Source organism: Syngnathoides biaculeatus, chromosome 3, assembly GCF_019802595.1.
Source record: "Syngnathoides biaculeatus isolate LvHL_M chromosome 3, ASM1980259v1, whole genome shotgun sequence".
NCBI lineage: Eukaryota > Metazoa > Chordata > Actinopteri > Syngnathiformes > Syngnathidae > Syngnathoides > Syngnathoides biaculeatus.
Genome location: NC_084642.1, coordinates 32,714,759 through 32,734,793, shown reverse-complemented (window position 1 = coordinate 32,734,793; position 20,035 = coordinate 32,714,759). Strand labels below are relative to the sequence as shown.

The 20,035-nt window shown below is 47.6% G+C and overlaps 1 protein-coding gene across 1 annotated transcript in view; it reads left to right on the top strand.

The window, feature by feature from the left end:
• The window catches only part of syt7b (synaptotagmin VIIb), a 177,419-nt gene that overhangs the window by 61,969 nt on the left and 95,415 nt on the right, over nt 1-20,035 (top strand). Inside the window, exon 2 of the mRNA XM_061815453.1 lies at nt 15,660-15,763. Coding sequence (XP_061671437.1) covers nt 15,660-15,763 — 104 coding nt within the window. The remainder of the gene's footprint in view (nt 1-15,659; nt 15,764-20,035) is intronic.

The window sequence follows — 20,035 nt, the reverse complement described above, 5'->3', positions numbered from 1 at the left end:
GTTGTTGGCTATTACTGGCAGAGTTTGATTACTCTGATCAAGAATTGTTTAATAATTGCTACTGAGCTACAGTGTTGTTCATAATGTGTCAGAAATAGAGGGAGTGTGAGACTTTATCACTCAGCACACTATTGTTACACTAGAACTAGTTGTTTTTTACATAATGAGAATATAGTGACCTTTCCAAGGAGAGCAGTTATGCTTTGTCTCAGTTTGTTGTTTGCTGAGTGAGAACATTAGCATTTCAATCCTCTTCATTGAATTGAGACTTATAAGGCATTCATGAAGTCTCTCCCAGAAACCAACAAAAGGATTAAGATTTACAATTTTTTTTCCAACTGGACTTCCAGGATTGATCCTGTTTATTGTAATGTAATAATATCACGAGGCTGTTTCTTATTTGAGACGTGTGGTTAGGGTTAGGTTAGGGGTTTAGGGATGGGGTTTAGGTTAGGGTTTAGGGTTAACCCTAACCTAGCCCTAAACCTAACCCACTGCCGTTTGTCTGAGGTCTACCTTCTGTGTACCGATCCTCGCCTGTCCCCTGACCATCCTTGTAAGCCTGCCGCTACTTCTGTTCGTTTGGACTGACTTCCTGGCCGACCTCGGAACAAATAAAGACCTCCTCTGTACTGCCTGCTTGCCTCTTGAGTCGTGCATTTGGGTCCGCCCTCGAGCCTCATTCGTGACAGAACGATTTGGGCAAAACCTGAACCCAGCCGACTCTGAAGCCATCCGCCGCTCGCTGCAAATCCAGGGCAGACGCCTGGTCGAGCAGGAGGCCGCTTTCAAGGTGACGAATCAGAGGCTCCATGATATTTGAGCCCGGCTGGAGCCATGGCTAGCCTCCCAAGCTAGCGCGGCTGCCACGCCGACGGCCCCTATTCCATCTGCCGCTCCGGTTCAGCTCATATCGCCTCCGCCGCCGGCTGTGGCGGTTCCGCACACCAGCATTACACCTCTCTCCCGACCAGAACGTTTCTCGGGCGACTCGGGGAACATCAAGCCCTTCCTTGCACAATGCGACCTCAATTTTGAACTGCTGCCTTCCGCCTTCCCTAAGGACCATTCCCGGATTGCCTTCATCATTTCTCAAATGATGGGCAGGTCGGAGGCGTGGGCAATGGCAGATTCGAGCTGCATTTCAAAAACTTGTCGCTCCTGGACAGCCTTCGTGTGCGCCCTTACGCAGGTATTCCAGTACGCGGCACCAGAACGCAGGGCAGCTTCGTCACTCATAACTTTACGCCAGGGTCGGCGTCTCAGATTACGCCATTGAGTTTCGGATCCGGGCAGCCGAGAGCAGTTGGAATGAGGACGCCCTCCACGACGCCTTCTTCCAGGTGCTCTCCCCGCAGATCTGTGGCCTCCTCATCGCCGTGGATCTCCCCCCTCAGGATCTCCACTCCGGCGAGTGTCCGGTATACCGCGGCGGAATCAACTCGTTCACTCCTTCAACTCACTCTCGGCACGCAGGGCCGTTCAAGTACTGTATCGGTATTTATCGACTCAGAGTCGGATGCTAACTTGATCAAGGTTGAGGCATTGAGTGCGGCGACCTTTTCGACTCAGCAGTTCCGCAATGCATACGCCGCCAACGGAAAGTTTCTCTGCCGTGTGACGCTCTGTACTCAGACATTATGAATGACTTTTCCGGAAGCCCACACGGTTTTCACGTTTTTAATTCCAGAACTAGTGATATCATCTTGGGAAGCCCGTGGCTCAAGGAGCATAATCCACATATTGATTGGACCTTGGGCCAGATTAAGGCGTGGGGTGAGGACTGCCGTAAGCGATGTTGCACTGCCCGGGAGGACTGGGGAATACTAGTCATGCCTGTACAAGTGGAGGAGCTGGGTACCGCTCTGGAAATAGCTGCGGTACCTGCTTGTTATCACGATCTGAAGCAGATTTTTTCGGAGAGTAAAGCAAAATCCCTGCTGCTTGCCTCTGATTGCGACGGCGTTCGAACTGCTGCAGGGGGCCCGGATGTTTACCAAGTTGGACCTGCGGAGTGCCTACCATCTGGTGTGGATCCGGAAGGGGGACGAGTGGAAAACGGCATTCAACACCCCCACCGGACTTACGAATGCTCCGGCCGTTTTCCAGGCCTTTATCAACGACGTACTACGGGACCAATTAAACAGAAATGTGTTTTGTATACCTTGATGACATCTTGATCTTTTCCTCAGACCTGACCTCCTACGTCCGGCAAGTAAGAGAGGTCCTTCAGCGTCTACTCCAGCATCAGTTGTTCGTAAACAAAGACAAGTTTGAATTCCACCGAGCCTTCGTGTCCTTCCTGGGGTTCATCCTGGCGGAGGGGGAGATTCGGATGGATCCCGGGAAGGTCGACGCGGTTCTTCGTTGGCCCACTCCCACCCAGCTTTGCGAACTTTTACAGAAAATTCATACGGAACTTCAGCACCGTTGCCTCCCCTCTGCACACACTCACTTCTCCGAAGAGCTCCTTCAAGTGGACCAGTCAGGAGGCCTTCAACAAACTAAAAGCAAGTTTCACTAACACGCCGATCCTCATTGTGCCTGATCCGGATCGCGAGTTCATAGTCGAGGTGGACGCGTCGGACTCGGGGATCGGAGCAGTCCTGTCACAGAGAAGCACCAAGGATGGGAGGATCCACCCGTCTGCTTCTCTGTCGAGAAAGTTGACCTCGGCGGAGCAGAACTACGACGTGGGAGTTTGCGATTTACTGGTGGTCAAGACGGCCTTGGAGGAGTGGCGGCATTGGTTGGAGGGGTTGCAGGTCCCGTTCGTGAACCTTGAATACCTGAGGACCGCGAAACAGCTGAACTCCCATCAGGCTAGGTGGGCTCTCTTCTTCACCTGTTTTCGTTTCACCTTGTCCTTCTGCCCAGGGTCCAAGAACGGTAAGCCGGACACGGTTTCGCGGGTCAACGAGGGGGATCGCGAGGAACCGGCGGCCGTTCCAATCTTCGCTGAGGCGTGCTTCGTGTCCGTCTTCACCTGGGCGGTAGAGACACGGGTGAAGGAGGCCCTGACGGACACGCAGGCCCCCGCGTGTTGTCCTCCTGGCCGTCTTTTCGTCGTGCCATCTCTGCGGAAGGACGTCATTAACTGGGCCCACACGAATAGGATGGTCTACCACCCAGTTATAACAAAGACGTGCTCGGTGATCGAACAGCGATTCTGGTGGCCCAACCTGGGTAGGGACGTAAGAGATTTTGTCAACGCCTGCCCAACAAAACGTCCCGCCTGCGCCCTTTTGGAGAGCTGCATCCTCTGCCCGTTCCTTCTCGCCCATGGCCGCATATTGCGGTGGATTTTGTCACTGGCTTGCCTCCCTCCCAGGGGAACACTGTGGTCCTCTCTATCATTGACAGATTCTCCAAGATGGTCCACTTTGTGCCGGCTCCGAAGATCCCGTCTGCCAAGCAGACGGCCCAGTTGCTGCTGGATGAGGTCGTTCGATACCACGGGCTTCCGGTGGACATCGTGTCGGACAGAGGAGTGCAGTTCATCTCGCGTTTCTGGAAGGAGTTCTGCACCCTCATCTGCACTTCGGCAAGTCTGATATCAGGCCATCACCCGGAGTCCAATGGTCAGACAGAGAGGATCAACCAAGATCTGGAGACTGGCCTTTGCTCTTTAGCATCCCGGGACCATTGCACGTGGAACCAGTACCTTAGATGGGTAGAGTATGCACACAAATCACTACCCTCCTCCTTCACAGGAATGGCTCCGCTCCACGTTGTGCATGGCTATCGCCCCTCTCTGTTCCCTTCGGTGCCCATGGATTCCGTAGTGCCGTCGGCCCTGGCGGTGGTACGTCGCTGTAAGCGGACATGGGAGGCAGCACGCAGGATGCTGCTGTGCATGGGCAGCGCCTGTAAGTCCACAGCGGACCGCAAGAGGAGAGGTGCGCCGACGCTCAAGGTGGGACAGCGAGTGTGGCTGTCCATCAGGGAACTTCCGCTGCGGACTGAGTCACGCAAGCTGGCCCCCAGGTTTGTGGGTGGGTTTTCAGTAAGTAAAATCATCAACTCCATCGCCGTATCCCTGAAGCTCCCTCGGTCGATCAGGGTCGAGCTGACGTTTCCACGTGAGCAGGCTCCGCCCGACCCATCCGTCGCCGCTGGTTCCTCCAGTCAAGTAGGGGATATCGAGTCCAAGTGGACCATGTTCCACACCTCCATTGCTGAGGTCGCTGAACAGAGCTGTGGCCGTAAAGTGATCGGTGTCTGTCATGGTGGTGTAGCGCCTCTCTCGTGTAAAATACTTCAACGAGGTAGCCACCTGAGTTCTTTCCTCACTCCAAAGTAGGAAACTAATAAATGAACTCAATGGTAAATACTCTAAATGTCTATTACAACTTTACTCTTTACTTGTGCATTTAATTCTCTATCAAAAAGTCTCTGAAATAATGTTTCCCTTTTGAGTAAAGGTTAAATAATGTAGATAACCCAGCTATCATATAAACTCCCCACTTCTAACTATCTTGCAGATAGTCAAATAATACACCTGGTTATTAACAAAAAGTGTGAACATCTAATAACAAAATAAAGGTTGGAAGGGCAAATCTCTTTACTCAACAGTCATTCAGTAAATAAATTGAACAAAATAGGTACACGCTGCACACAAGAGCTAGGGTAACCTAAGCCGGCAAAGCAAACGAAATTCAAACCCCAATGTCACTGTGGTGCTTCCCCAGGCAGGAGTGAAGAAAGGTGAAGGTGTTTTTTCCCCTCTGTCCAGCGTCCTCATGGTCCCCGCCCTTGTCTTCTCCCTCGTGGTCCAACACACGGGCCTTGCTAGCTAGTGTTAGCTGGTTGCTAGCGCCCAAGCCAAGTCCCATGCATGCACTTAACCCCTGTGGTAGCGGCTAACTCCATCACGTTATGGTGTGATTTGAGTAGTTGAGTATATATATATATTTTCAGCATCTTTGTAATTGCACTTTAACATCCTCTGGCATATGATTTTAGATAACCCTACAATGTGAAGATACAATGCTACTCTCCTTCGTCTTTGACAGAAGGTCAGATAGAGGACAAAGAAACCAATTAGATACTGGACACAGAACAAAAGCTTTGAATGAAGATGATTGTATCTTCTCAATGATGTCACACTCCCAAGATTAGAACTTTAAATCCTGGTTGACATCAGCAGGTCTGAAATGAAATACATGATCACATTTTTACAAAGAATTCTTGATAGTAAAGAATGTCTTTTTTTTCATCTCAGTCTTTCACAATTGCCGACTGTGTAATTGATGCTCCCATTCTTCACATTTATGTAAACACAGGGAAAGCTGTTGGTGATAAACTGTTGCTATATCCCATTTATGAGTATGTAATGGAAAGAGGGTGGGTGCAGTCTCCCAATGGGAAAATGAGTTGTTAAAGGCCTAAATTAGTCGACTTAATCTACCTGCTTTCCAGGATCGTTGCCAGTTTGGGTTGGAGACAAATGGCTTTGACTCTACCATGCCCTGTACAGTACGGCTAATCTTGGTCCACACGGACCAATTTTTAGCATCTTATCTAAATACCGTATGGCATTGGTCTTTAGATATTAAATGTCTAGAATACCTGAGATGACTAAATATCCATTTAATATATTGTACATAACCTATCTCAGTTGACTTTGGGTGAAAGACAGGTGTGTTGACCAGTCAATTGCAGGGCACATACAAATCAACATTTACACAAACCTACACCTATTACCAACAAATAAGAGACTTTTTTTTTGTTTTGCGAATGTGGGAAGCCAATATGACCAGATAATACCTACGCAAGCACAGGAAAAACATGCAAAATTCTCACTGGACAAACACAGCTGAGATTTCCCAAATCTTCCAAATTGTGAGGCAAACATGCTAACCACTAGTGCTGCCCCTAACAAGAAACAATGTAATTTGTAGTTTCTAACACAAAAAAAAAAATCCTTTTTAATCCTACTTTAAGATAAAAATGTGTTTAGACCAACAGAAACTGGCAGAACAATCTTACTAGTTGCTGAAATGGAGCATCTCCTCTTGACCTTTCATGAGCATTGACTGAGCGCGTTTTAGCAGATGGAGTTAATCCACTTGTCTTGAATCACAGATGCCACAGCCTGCATTTATCTCATGTGTTTACTTTTAGAACCAATGTTAGTTTGAGATTACCCACTCCATATTTTATGTCCCCCCCCCCACCCCTTAAAAAAATAAAATAAAATGAGACAGCTCTGTGCCACTTCATCCAAGTTTCAAACCTTGCCCTAGGAAGGTTTTCTTCTTTGCTGCTCCTCAACATATGTGTGTGAGTCATCATGATCTTTCAGATGTCCGTTCAACCGTAGCCAGCCTTGTCACACGGAGTAAACCTCTAGATCCTCCTCATTACAAGTAACAGATTACAGACCTCACAGAAACACGTCTGAGTGCACTGCTTGCAAACTGTGAAAAACACACCTGTCACTCATGTATATGAGCTTACGAGACAATCATAAAGCCACGCAATGTTTGCCATGGTTCATGTGTACTAACAAAGACACAAGAACACTGTGTTTTTCGCAAGATATCTGGTCGCAGATATCACACATTTCACCCGCTGAACTCACATGTTGTGAGTGATGCCAATGGCCATCCCTTAAAGGGCTTGGAATGGATAGGAAAAAGTGAAAAAAAGTGCCTTTTTCATGGTGATGATGAATCCTGGGGACAGACAGTAACTGGACATTTCATTAGGTACCACCATACAATCATATCATGGTATATACTGTATTCACCAGGTACACCTGCGTTATCTCAGAGACATACTCGACTGTCTCTTGCAAAGAACCCTGTTCAATCAAATGGTGATATGGTGCAGAGTTTTTGTCTTTTTGAGTTTTATTTGGACACACAGTAGAAGCACCAGTTAACATGGTATTTTAGACGATTCATTTATCTTGTCAAGTCGTGACTCATAAATTGAGTTGTTTTTCTCAATAGCAAATTTACATACATGGAACCTTCTGAGTGTAACTTTTGCCTTGGTAAACCGTTATATTCTTCCGCAATTTACAGAATATGCTCTGTGATCATGCGATGAAATCAAGTGAAATTATATTTAGTCATTCATTCATCTTCTGTACTGCTTTCCCTCAGTGGGGTCGCAGGCATACTGGAGCCTACAGTTTACTCTGATCCTGTTAAGGCATCTGGTGGTTGAAAGGAATCTATGCTTCAGTGCAAAAGGTTAACTAATTTCAGTTCTGCAACATTCAGTTCAAGCTCAAATGAAAGCAATATTGACAAACAAATGAGGCTTAGAATCCAATTGTGGTCCTTCAAAACAACCCTTCCTTCCAGGAGAACTCATTTTATAATTATATATATTTTATTCCAATATGGACAACAGTACAGTGAATTCTAGTAAAAGGATTGTAATCTGGTGGCACGGAGGAACAGCTGTAGAGACTTGGCCTCACAGTTCTGAGGTCGCGGGTTAAAATCCTAACCCTGCCTGTGTGGAGTTTACACGTTATCCCCGTGCCTGTGTGGGTTTTCTCTGGGCATCCCCAACAACATGCATTTATTGTAGACTCTAAATTGCCCTGAGATGTGTTTATGAGTGTGACTGTTGTCTGTCTCAATGTGCCCTGCGATTGGCTGGCAACCAGTTCAGGGTGTACCCGGCCTCCGGCCTGTTGACAACTGGGATAGGCTCCAGTTTTCCCGCGACCCTTGTGATGATAAGCGGCTAAGAAAATGGATAGATGGATGGATGGATGGATGCCTGTAATCCTTAAAATGCTTTCGCCTTAGCAGTCCTGGCTGGTGCTCGTGGCTTGACCTCCTCCACATTGTACTGACTTATATACTGGTAACTCTACAGGTCACATATGATTGAGTGTGCATATTTTATGAGTTGCACTAGACGCCAACGGGGCTGAGTGAACTCAAAACAGGCTCATGAATGCAGCAAGTGGAAGGGAAGGGAAGGGAATATAGAGTAAGGAAAGGTATGGGTAGAAAGAGTGGCATAATTTGACAGAAAGGCAAGGATGGAAGCTGAGCCTTCTGGGCACTCACCTTTTACAGCTCCATGCTGAGTTCTCTAGCAAAGTTACTAGATTTAAGTCAAAACGTTAATATAGATAAGTGCATCTCTGGCAAAGAATCTGCAGCTGTTCTATTTGTCTTTTCACCCCATCATTACTCTGTGCCACTTCAATGGGGAAATATCACAGCCCACTTGCTTTCAATTTTTTTATTTGCTCTCCCTGATGGAAATTCAGTTGTGCTTGAGTGTTATCTGAGATGAGATCTGAATTTCTGCAAAATTTGAAACAAATGGCACAAGTATGTCGCAGGGGCAGACAAGAATATTATTGTCAAATTAGTAGCACATTTGCGTGATAAATCATGCTATTGCCACAAATGAAAATAGTGTTGAGACAACAGACTGCAAGCAGGAAAATTGACAAGGTTGACAAGAATAACAATGAGAGAACACAGAGGGGGGAGAAAAGAATCTGGAGCACGTCTGCTTAAATGGCAATATTGGATTGCATTCACTGACTATTAACTAAATGATCTTTGGTGACTTATCACCAGTAGTGCCTCCAAAACACACACTGAGAGTGAATGACAGCATGTTAGTTATTGCAACAGAACTGTAAGTCTCATGTTCACGCAGACACAGGATGGACTCAGTATGATACCTAACACAACACAGTAGGTGTCTCATCTGCACATCTGCATAACCACATTGAAAATTGCACAGCCATGGCATGCTGATTATTTACTATCTAGCATTTTCTCCAGGTAGTCCAGTTTCATCCCACATTTCAGAAACATGCATGGTAAATTGGCTCAAGACCAGTGTCTCTGTCTGTAGATGTGAACATTGTGCAATCAGAGTTCTTTTCACTGCCGCTAAGGGGCTGAGCCCAGCTCCTGAAAAAGGTATAGAGTACCTGGAAAAGACTCACTCAGGTGGATAAAACATGCAAACGCCACACAGGGAGGCAGGATTTGAAATCAAACCTAATCTAACCTCAGAACTGTGAGGCCTATGTGCTAACCAGTCCGCCATCCTGCAACAAGTTCTTTTTTTCCCTTGTCCCGGATGCGGGTCACCATGGCCTACATCATGGACGTATGGCTCAAACGTGAGCACCTGGTGCCTGGGCCTGCAACCTTAGCTGCGCACAGCTCAAAAGTGCAACATGTGTCCCCTTTAGACTCCTTTAACCTTTGAGTGGTAGGAGGGGTTCTGACTGTTGTTTGTGTGGATGGATCAAAAAGCAGTTCAGATTACCCACCCATTTTGTAGTCCTTGAAGGATGTGCCAGGAGGACTCAATCTTTCAGGTGTGGGAAATCAATGACAGTGAGACCTGGACGTGATTAGAAGGAACCCCCCAACCCCCACCCTGTCCCCGATTAAAACCCAAGTAATGTCCATTATTCCATATTAATATTTTTATTTTATCTTTTTGGCCTGTGGAATTCCTGAGGCAGCCGATGGGGTCCCAGCTGTCCCAGGTCATTGAGTTGAAAGCTTAAGTGTGGGAGAGACTAACCTCAACTCGAGACGTTGTGAGTAGATGTGGCGAATACTTTGAAGACCTCCTCAATTCCACCAACACACATTCACATAAAGAATAGTAGTAGTAGTAGTAGGCGCTCCTATCCCTGAGGCTAAGGTCATTGTGGTGATTAAAAAGCTCCTTGGTGCCAAGACCCTGGGGGTTGATGAGAGTTTCGGAGTCCCTAAAACCTTTGGATGTTGTGGGGCTGTTCTGGTTGACACGACTCTGCATGGATATCAGGGACAGTACCTCTGGATTGGCAGACTGGGGTGGTGGTACCCCTTTTTAAGAAGGTGGACCGGAGTTCCAACTACAGGGAGATCACAATCCTCAGCCTCCCTATTAAGGTCTATTCAGGTCTGCTGGAGAGAAGGTTCTGTTGGGAAGCTGAATCCCTGATTCAGGAGGAGCACTGTGATTTTTGTCCTGGCCATGGAACTGTAAATCAAGACCACTCTCAGCAGCGTCCTCATGTATTGATGATACCCCAGCCAGGCTACATGCATTTTGTGGACTCAGGAAAAATTGACTGTGTCACTCAGGGAGTCCTGTGGGGGTGTTTCAGGAGTATGGCGTACCAAACTCACTAATACAGGCTGTTTGGTCTTTGTATGACCGGCGTCAGAGTTTGGTTCGTATTGTAGGCAGCAAGTCAGATTTGTTTCCAGCCCCCAAGGCTGCTCTTTGTAATTGATTCTGTTCATAACTTTTATGGACAGAATCTCTGGGCACAGCCGAGGCATAGAGTGGGTCCGGTTTGCTGGTTTCAGAATTGCATCTCTTCTCTTTACAGATGATGTGGTTCTGTTTGCTTCGTTTATGGTCACAACCTGTGTGTCGTGACCGAACGAATGGGATCCCAGCTACAAGCGGCCAAAATTAGTTTCTTTCACAGGGTTCTCAGGCTCTCCCTTAGGGATAGTCTGAGAAGCTTGTTTCATCCAGTAGGGGCGTAGAGTAGAATGTTTTGGAACAAGTTAATGTCATGATCCTGCCTTCCAGTCCTGGCTGGCCGTGGCCAGCACACCGGCGCTGATTAGGACCCTGATTGATTATACTCGGTATTTATAGGAGCCTGGGGACAACTGGTCTTCGCCAGATCGTTGTTTCTCATGCCTCGTTCCCGCACTTCCGTACTCCTGACGCCATCCTCCTTTGTACCGACCAACGCCTGTCTCCTAACCTACCCCGTAAGCCGGCCGTTACTGATCCTGCTGCTTGTTTGGACTGACTCCCTGGTAACTGACACTTGAACCAATAAAGGCTTATTCCTTACTTCTTACCTGTCACCTGAGTCGTGCATTTGGGTCCGCCATTGAATCTCGTTCTTGACAGTTAAATGTTTTTGGACACATATTGATATGCAATACTGCAGATCAGCCTTTAATACTGGTTTAAAGATCCATTTTTGATACTCTTGGAAACCCAACTGTATGCTCAAGACCACTCAAGACGATTGTCAAAGTTAGCATTTTGAAGCAAAATACAAATACTAGTTTTATTTAACGTGGGACGGTGGAATAACTGAGGTTCATAACCCAGCCCTGCCTGTGTGGAGTTTGCATGTTCTCCCCGTGTCGGCGTGTTTTCTCCGGGCACTCCAGTTTACTACACATCCCCAAACCATGCATTCATACACCGCCTCCTGCCCGATGATTGCTGGGATAGGCCCCAGCACTCCCACGACCCTTGTGAGGATAAGCAGCTAAAAAAAAAGGGTGTGATGGATGGATGGATGGAGTGCTGGAGGCAAACCCAGGTATCCTGGGGCAGGAGGCGGGGTACACCCTGAACTGGCTGCCAGCAAATCTCAGGGCACATGGAGAGAGACAACAATTGCAGTCACAATCACATATATGGGCAATTTAGAGTGTCCAATTAATGTTGCATGTTTTTGGGATGTAGGAGGAAACCGGAGTGGCCAAAGAAAACCCATGCAGAAACAGGGAGAAAATGCAAACTCCAGAGAGTCAGGGCCAGGATGCAACCTGGGTCCTCAGAACTGTGAGGCCAAAGTTTTACAGCTGCACCACCATGCCAGCTGCATAGCTTTATTTGACTCAATAAGTCAATTTCTGCAAACAGCCATCACTCAAACTCTCATTTCAAGTTAACCTCAGCGCCAAGACTGCTCTTGTCAAGATTTTACATTTTAGAAGTAATCCAAATTTCCATAATTTCCATGCATGAACGGTATTGGTTCTGTAGATTAAATCCCCACTTTTAATATGGTAGACCACCTAATTGTAAATACCGTGGTCTGAAATTTATGGTTGGGTTCTCACTGTTGTTGTTTTTTTTCACCCTACATCAACTGAGAGAATTTTTATGGCTACTTTAGATCCATGCTCCTTGAAAGTCTGACATAACATGTGGTCTGCCTCAAGGTTAAATTTTAGGTCCTTTATTGTTCATTTTATCTATACTCCCTCTTAACAGTGTCATTAAGTGGCATAGAGTGAATTTACATCACTATGTTGATAATACACAACTGTACATTGGTGTGTCTACTTTTGACACGGGACCAATGGATGCTCTTTTCAACTGTATTTTAGAAATCAAAGCCTGGAAGCCACAGCACTTTCCCCATCTTAACTAGGACAAAACTAAAGCTTTATAGCTGGGTGTGTTTTATTTCTTTTCTTTTTTACACCATGCTCACATTTATTCCACACAAAAATAAAAGTTTTATCACTTGAGGAAAGGGCCAAACTGAGCCCCTTCCTCTCTCGAGCCAACACGGAGACACTAATGCATGCATTTATCACTAATCGGATTGATTACTGTCATGCCTGCTTTCTGATCTTCATACAAAGAGCATTGGATGTTTACTGTCACTACAAAATTCAGCAGCACATATCCTGAGGAAGACATACTGTATTAAAATGGTGTAAAAATTATTGCATTCGCTCCGTTTTTTTCACGAGGGATATTTAGGTTCTTTTTTATTTTTTTTTCATGTCTAAAAGGAGAAGTATTCTAAGAGATTTTTTTGCAAGAATATGTAGTATGTGCCACGGTATTGTGGTTAATATCGCATTTGTGGAAAAATTAAAGCGTATTTCGTCATTCTCTGAAAAAATCAGGGCACAGCCATTTTATGTAATACCACCCTCTGCCGAAATTACGTCACACCTAACCTCATGATCAAAACGTATGTCACATGACCAAACCCGGAAAATAGGTTCCCACACATTCTGTGTCTATTGTGCTTTGCTGGCATGATTGTTTGAACCACAACTTGGTAAAATGTCATGTTCAAATGATCATGTCAGCACACACAGCATACACAGGAAGCTTGCCAGCAACATGTGTGCATACTTCCTACATATGCTTCCAGGTTTGGTCACGTGACATGCGCCCGCCTCATGTGGTTCAGCATCACTGGATGCACACACAGCATCAGGTACTTGCTGCACCGCTGCACTGCAGGTTCCATGATGTGGTGGCCTGCTTTTACAGCCTATGGTAGGTACCTGGTGCAGAGGGCTCCTTCAGATAATGTTTTCTCACCTGGATGCTCGTCTGCAGATCTTCGAACACCGACATGTGGTTCAGCACAAAGGAGATGCAATCTTGTTCTCTTGAGATGAAAACAGCAGAGGTTGGTATCTTAACTTAAAGGGGAAATCCACTGGTTTGCATTAACAATAGGTCATGTAATATGTACTCTATTTGACGATGTGATGTTAAATCCTCTCTCATTTAATAGTGTTTTGAGAAGATTTTTATCGACAATTACGAATTCTCAGGGGCGCTGCCATTTTCGTGAGTAACATGACCTACGTGCGCAGATTTGACATGTTTTGTGCTGCAACAAAGGCTCGATTACATGCGACACCATTTATGCCCAGCGTTGATTTCTTGGATTTATTCTCATCTGATGAAGAAATAGCAGTATTGGTCGATCGGGAAGACGGAGGAATACTTCCATATACAGCCGTGAGCTCCACAGCGATGAGCGGCTCAGCCGCTGGGTTGATGGGGAAGACGGAGGAATACTTCCATACACAGCACCCGGTCATGGCTGTGTATGGAAATATTCCTCCGTCTTCCCGATCAGCGCAGTGGCCGAGCCATGATCTCACTCCCCGCGAGCCCCGGAGCTTGCTCGCACGGCTCAGGGAGCGAGCTCACGGCTCCCCCGAGCCCCGGAACTGTGCCACTCACAGCTTTGTATGGAGGCATTCCTCCGTCTTCCCGATCAACCGATACTGCTATTTCTTCATCAAATGAGGAGAAATCCCGAGAAATCAGCACTGGGCATAAAATGTGTCCCATGTAATCGAGCCTTTCTTGCGGCACGTAACACGTCACATCCGCGCACACTGGTCATGTGACTCGCAAAAATGGCAACGCCCCTAAAAATTCGTAATTTTCGATAAAATTCTTCTCAAAACACTATTAAATGAGAGAAGATTTAACATCACATTGTCAAAATAGAGTACATATTACATGACCTATTGGATACATTGTTAATGGAAACCAGTGGGTTTCCCCTCTAAGGAGCATTTGAACTGGGGCATACTGGCGGAACCATTTGGTGGGGAGTTATGGGCGTACTCACTTCATTAGAGATGGGTGCTCCACGAAACAGGATTGGACTGAATCATGGAATGGAGGGCTGTTTCGACCTGATGATTTTTCTGAGAATGGAAACCATAGGAGAGACTCGTGCAATGCCCAGTGCTGCACAAAATGCTCTCCAGACATGTTAGGTGAACTGGAAGCCCCTGTCAGAAACAATAAGGGATGGAATGCCATGTAAGCGTAAAATATGTTGGACCAGTGGGTCAGCAGTCTCCTTTGCAGATTGTGACCTTAGGGAGTGCAATGAAATCGGCTGTCTTTGACAATAGGTCCACCACTGTAAGAATGAATGTATTGCCTCTTTATGGGGGACGTCAAGTAACAAAATCCAGGGCGATATGGGACCATGGACACCTGTGAATCGGCAACGTGTAAAAGAGTCTCGAGCTGGTTGTAGTTGAGGTCTTGCTTCAGGTACATACAGTGCATGCAGTGACAAATGACCCTGATGAAAAGATGACGTGTCCGTCTCCATTGTCAGCTACCAGAAGAGCTAACAAAACATCCAGCATTCTGTTGATTCCGGGTGGCAAATTAGATGGGGATTGTACGCCCATTCCAAGACCTGGGAGTGGAGACACCTGGGCCTTTCTGAGGGCCTTCTCAGAAGTCTCTCCCCTTATCCTGGGGGACCAGGGATTCAATCTCCCACTCAACCACAGCCACAAAGCAAGTGGGAGGAAGGATAGGGTCAGGCTGTTCCTTGGTCTTGGAGACAGAGAACTGGAGGACAGGGCATCTGGCTTGACACTTCTTGATCCTGGCATATGAGACATGGTGAAGTTAAACTGACAAAAAAAACAACCCACCTACCATGCCTTAGGGCCAGTCTCCTTGCAGATTTCAGATATTCCAAGTTCTTGTGAACATATAAAGCCTATCTAAAGCAATTGATGGATGGAGATGAAATGATTGTCAGAAAAGATAGTGAAGAGTGTGCTTTAATTTAACTAAATATTGTTTCCATAATCGACTGTCTCTATTGGTCTTAAAATATGAGTGTTTGGGGAATAAAATGAGTGAATGAGTAGTTTGATTAATTTAGCAGGTGAAAAAAATTGGCACTTGTGAGCTGATTCTTTACAGTGTTGTTTCTAACTGATAGAGATAGAGAAGATAAATTATTATCAAGGCAGCGAGCAAGTTGCTGACGGATTCACAGTATAGCTGTGAGAGAAAACGGAAGCAAGTAATTGCATGGCTTGTGACCACTTAATATGATCTCTTCCTGACATGTGCAGAACCTCTATTTATATACTGTACACAGCATGAGCATGACACATTTCTCTAGCTTTTTATACTACTGAGTCTCACTGATAACTATTGGTTGATTAGAAAGAAAGAAAGAAAGAAAGAAAGAAAGAAAGAAAGAAAGAAAGAAAGAAAGAAAGAAAGAAAGAAAGAAAACCCAGCCAGCAATCATATACGTAAGTCCATTTGGAACGCAAAACAAGGATGTTTTAAATGAAACCTCAACTAATGTTGTATTTGTTTGTCCCCCTTTCCCTGTCCCTCTCACTTAGGCACAGTGTCTCTCAGTGTATTCCTGGTTTCTTTGGCATTCCTAGTATGTGCCCTTTGGCTGATAGCTCTATGTGGTGTCTGCACATGGTGTCAGCGTAAATTGGTAAGTAACAGGACATATTTCACTCAGTCAGTCTCTTTGTAATATGGTCAATCATTGTAGTCTAAAAACTGCTACAGCAACCCCAGGAACTACGAGTTCCTGGTAGGATGGCATACTGGTAGCAAAGGTTTCCTGAGGTTTGTGCCTCCATAACACATATTAATTCAGGATAGCTTCACCAAAGTAGGCTGGTGTTCTTTATCAACAACATTGACTGCTTCTTAAAATATATGCTTGTAACTCACTCACTTTATGTCAGCAGTGTTGCTACGCAAATTTTTTTATTTTTTTTTGGGGGGGGGGGCTGAAGCCCCCATCACTCACTCCCAAAAGGTTGCTTAACCCCCGAGTATGAATTTGTTGGACTCAAAATATAAATAACTTAATCATTGAAAACGAACATCCATCCATCCATCTTCTACCACTTTTCTGGGTCAGCTCCCGGGGGAAGTTGCTTCAGCAGGGATACCCAGACTTCCTTTTCCCCCAGCCACTTCTTCCAGCTCTTCCGGAGGGTTCCAAAGCTAGCTGAGAGACATAGTCTGCGTCGTCCCCGGGGCCTCTTTCCGGTGGGACATGCCCGGAACACCTCGCCAGGGAGGTGTCCGGGAGGGATCTGAATCAGATGCCCTAGCCACCTCATGTGGCTCTTCTCAATGCGGAGGAGCAGAGGGTCGACACTGAGCCCCTCCCAGATGACCGAGCTTCTCACACTATCCCTAAGGGGGATACCGGACACCCTGCGGAGGAAACTCATTTCAGCCACTTGTATCTGGGATTTTGTTCTTTCGATCACGACCCACAGCTCGTGCCCATAGGTGAGGGTAGGAACGTAGATCGACTGGTAAGTTGAGAGCTTCCCCTTTCGACTTAGCTCCCTCTTTACATTACTGCAGATGCTGCACCGATCCACATGTTGATCTTCCGTTCCATTCTTCCCTCACTCGTGAACAAGACCCTAAAATACTTAAACTCCTCCCCTTGGGGCAGGATCTCATCCCCAACCCGGAGAGGGCATGGCACCCTTTTCCAACTGAAGACCATGGTCTCAGATTTGGAGATGCTGATTATCATCCCTGCCGTTTCACACTCTGCTGTGAACCGCTCCAGTGAGAGTTGGAGATCACGGCTTGATGAAGCCAACAGACCCACATCATCTGCAAAGAGCAGAGATGTAATGCTGAGGCCACCAAACCAGACACACTCTATGCCTCGGCTGCACCTAGAGACTGTGTGATAAAGGGCAGGAGTCCAACTCTCACCGGAATCGAGTCCAATCTATTGCCGACAATGCAATATTGCAGAGACGTGTCAACCAGGACAGCCCCACAACATCCAGAGGCTTTAGGAACTCGTGCAGATCTCATCCACCCCCAGAGATTATTGGCCACCTCGGTGACCTCAACCCCAGAGATAGAAGAGCCCGCTTCAGAGCACCCAGACTCAGCATCCTCACGGGAAGGCGTGTTGTTGTAATTGAGGAGGTTTTTTAAGTATTCTCCCCACTGACTCACAATCTCTCGAGTTGAGGACTGCAGTGCGCCATCTTCACTATACACAGTGTTGACAGTGCACTGCTTCGCCCTCCTGAGATGCTGGACGGTGGACCAGAATTTCCTCGAAGCCATCTTTAAGTCGCTCTCCATGGCCCCACCGAAATCCTCCCACACCCGGGTTTCTGCCTCAGTGACCACAGAAGCTGCTATCCGCTTGGCCAGCCGATACCTATCAGCTGCCTCAGAAGTCAAACCAGCCAAAAATGCCTGATAGGACTCCTTCTTCAGCTTGACAGCATCCCTCACTGTTGGTGTCCACCAACGTGTTCGTGGGTTGCCGCCACGACAGGCACCAACCAACTTACGGCCAGAGATCCGGTTGGCTGCCTCAGCAATGTAGGTGTGGAACATCGTCCTCTCGGACTCAATGTCCCTGCCTCCTCCGGGACGGTGGTGGGAGTTCAAATTCCTTCTGACAGGGGAATCTGCCAGACGTACCCAGCAAAACCTCACAATACGTTTGGGCCTGCCCCGTCAGACCGGCATTTTCCCTCACTATCGGAGCCATCTCACACCAAGTGGTGATCAGTTGACAGCTCCGGCCCTCTCTTAACTCGAGTGTCCAAGACATGCAGTCGCAAGTCCGATGACACGACCACAAAGATCATCAAAACTGCGACCTAGAGTGTCCTGGTGCCAGATGGACATGCGGACCCTTATACCTGAGCAAGGTGTTAGTTATGGACAATTAATTATGAGTACAGAAGTCCAGTAACAGAACACTACCCAAGTTCTGATCGGGGGGGGGGCATTCTTCCCAATCACGCTTCCAGGTCTCACTGTCATTGCCCAAGTGGGCATTGAAGTCCCCCAGCAGAATGATGGAGTCCCCAGAGGGGGCGTTCTCCAGCAATCCCTCTAAGGACTCCCAAAAGGGTGGGTACTCTGAACTGCTGTTTGGTGCATAAACTGAAACAACAGGGATCAGGCAGGCAGGCAGTCAACGGGAGCAGCAGTAACAAGGTCATCAGTCATAGGAGGCAGGTCAGTGGGCAGGCAGGAGTCGGTACACAGGAGATCAGGAATGGAATCACAAGAGTGCGGGGAAGAGGCTTGAGGCAACAATCTGGCAGGAGTCCTATTTGTCCTAATTACGGAGAACGAGGCGCAGGTGTGCGGCTCCCTGATTGCTGCAGGTTTGTGCTGTGTCAGCGATGACACAGCCAGGATAGCGACCGCCAGGACCATGACAGTGCCCCTCCCCTTAAAAGCCGGCCCCAGACGGCCCAGGGGCCTCAGGGTTGGAGGTGTGAAAGTGATGGGGAACGGACCAACGAACCTGGGAGCCATCTTGCGGGACTCCATCTGGAGTGGGAGGCCTTTCATCGACAGCCAGATGCGCTAGTCTATTTTATAGGTCGGTGCCTTCCTCCTTTTGCGGTCCGCCGCGGCCTTGTAAGTGCATCCCTTCCGCAGCAGCATCCTCCTGGCCAGGTCCCAGGTCCGCTTGCAACGGCTCACTGCGGCCAACGCAGACAGCACCAAGGGGCCATACCTGTCGATGCGGAGGGAAGAGAGTTGTGACCGTACTCCACCCAGCAGAGCTGCTGGCTCCATGTGCTGTGGCCGTGAGAGGCCAGGCATAGAAGTCTGGTCTTCGAGTCCTGGTTACCCGTTCGGTCTGGCCGTTGGACTCCGGATACTCGCCCGAGGTCAGACTTGCCGTGGCCCCAATAAGGGAGCAGAACTCCCTCCAGATTCAGGAGATAAATTGAGGGCCCCTATCTGACCCCACGTTGGTGGGCAAGCCGTGGTAACGGAAAACCTTATCCAAGAGGAGCTCGCGGGTCTGTTTGGTGGAGGGAATCTTCGGCAACGGAATAAAGTGGACCATTTTTGAAAACCGGTCGACCACCAAGAGGACGGCAGTGTGACCCTGCGAGCATGGGAGACCAGTCACAAAATCCAGGGATATATGACACCATGGGTGTTGGGGAATGGACAATGGACGTAACTCCCCAACGCGCCGCACAAAACAGGCATGCATTAATGAATTTTTGTATGTCCTTTCTGAGCTTAGGCCACCAAAAACGTTGCTCCACCACTGACTGGGTCTTGGCTGTGCACGGATGACACACCGTCCGATTCGTGTGGGCCCAGTCGATCACCTTCACCCTCAGTGGGGGCACGACAAACAGTCTGTTGGTGGGGCATCAGGTCAGGCTGGGAGAGTCCTTCAGTGCCTCCTTCACTTGGGTCTCGATCTCCCATGTTGTATACCCATGAAAGGACATCGGGCTTGCCATTCTTGGTCCCTGGTCATAAGGACATTGTGAACCAGAAACAGGTGAAGAAGAGTGTCCACATGGCTTGTCGGGTATTTAGCCTCTTGGTGAACTCGAGATTTTTGTAGTTCGTCAGTACCAGGAACGGAACCTGGGACCCCTCCAGCCAGTGTTTCCACTCCTCCATAGCGGTCTTGACCCCGAGCAACTCCCGGTCACCGACGACATAGTTGCGCTCCACCGGAGTCAACCTCTTGGAACGGAAGGCACAGGGGTGTAGTCTCCCATGTCTGGGGCTCTTCTGGGAGAGGACTGCCCTTATCCCTGAGTCCGATGCATCAACCTCCAGGACTAACTGTATTTCTGGGATGGGCAGGATGAGGACAGGGGCTGAAGTAAAGCCGTCCTTGAGTTTGTTAAAGGCTGCTGGCAGGCAGCGTTCCACTCAAAAGAGTTGCGGGGAGAGGTGAGCGAATGTGACGTGGCAGCTA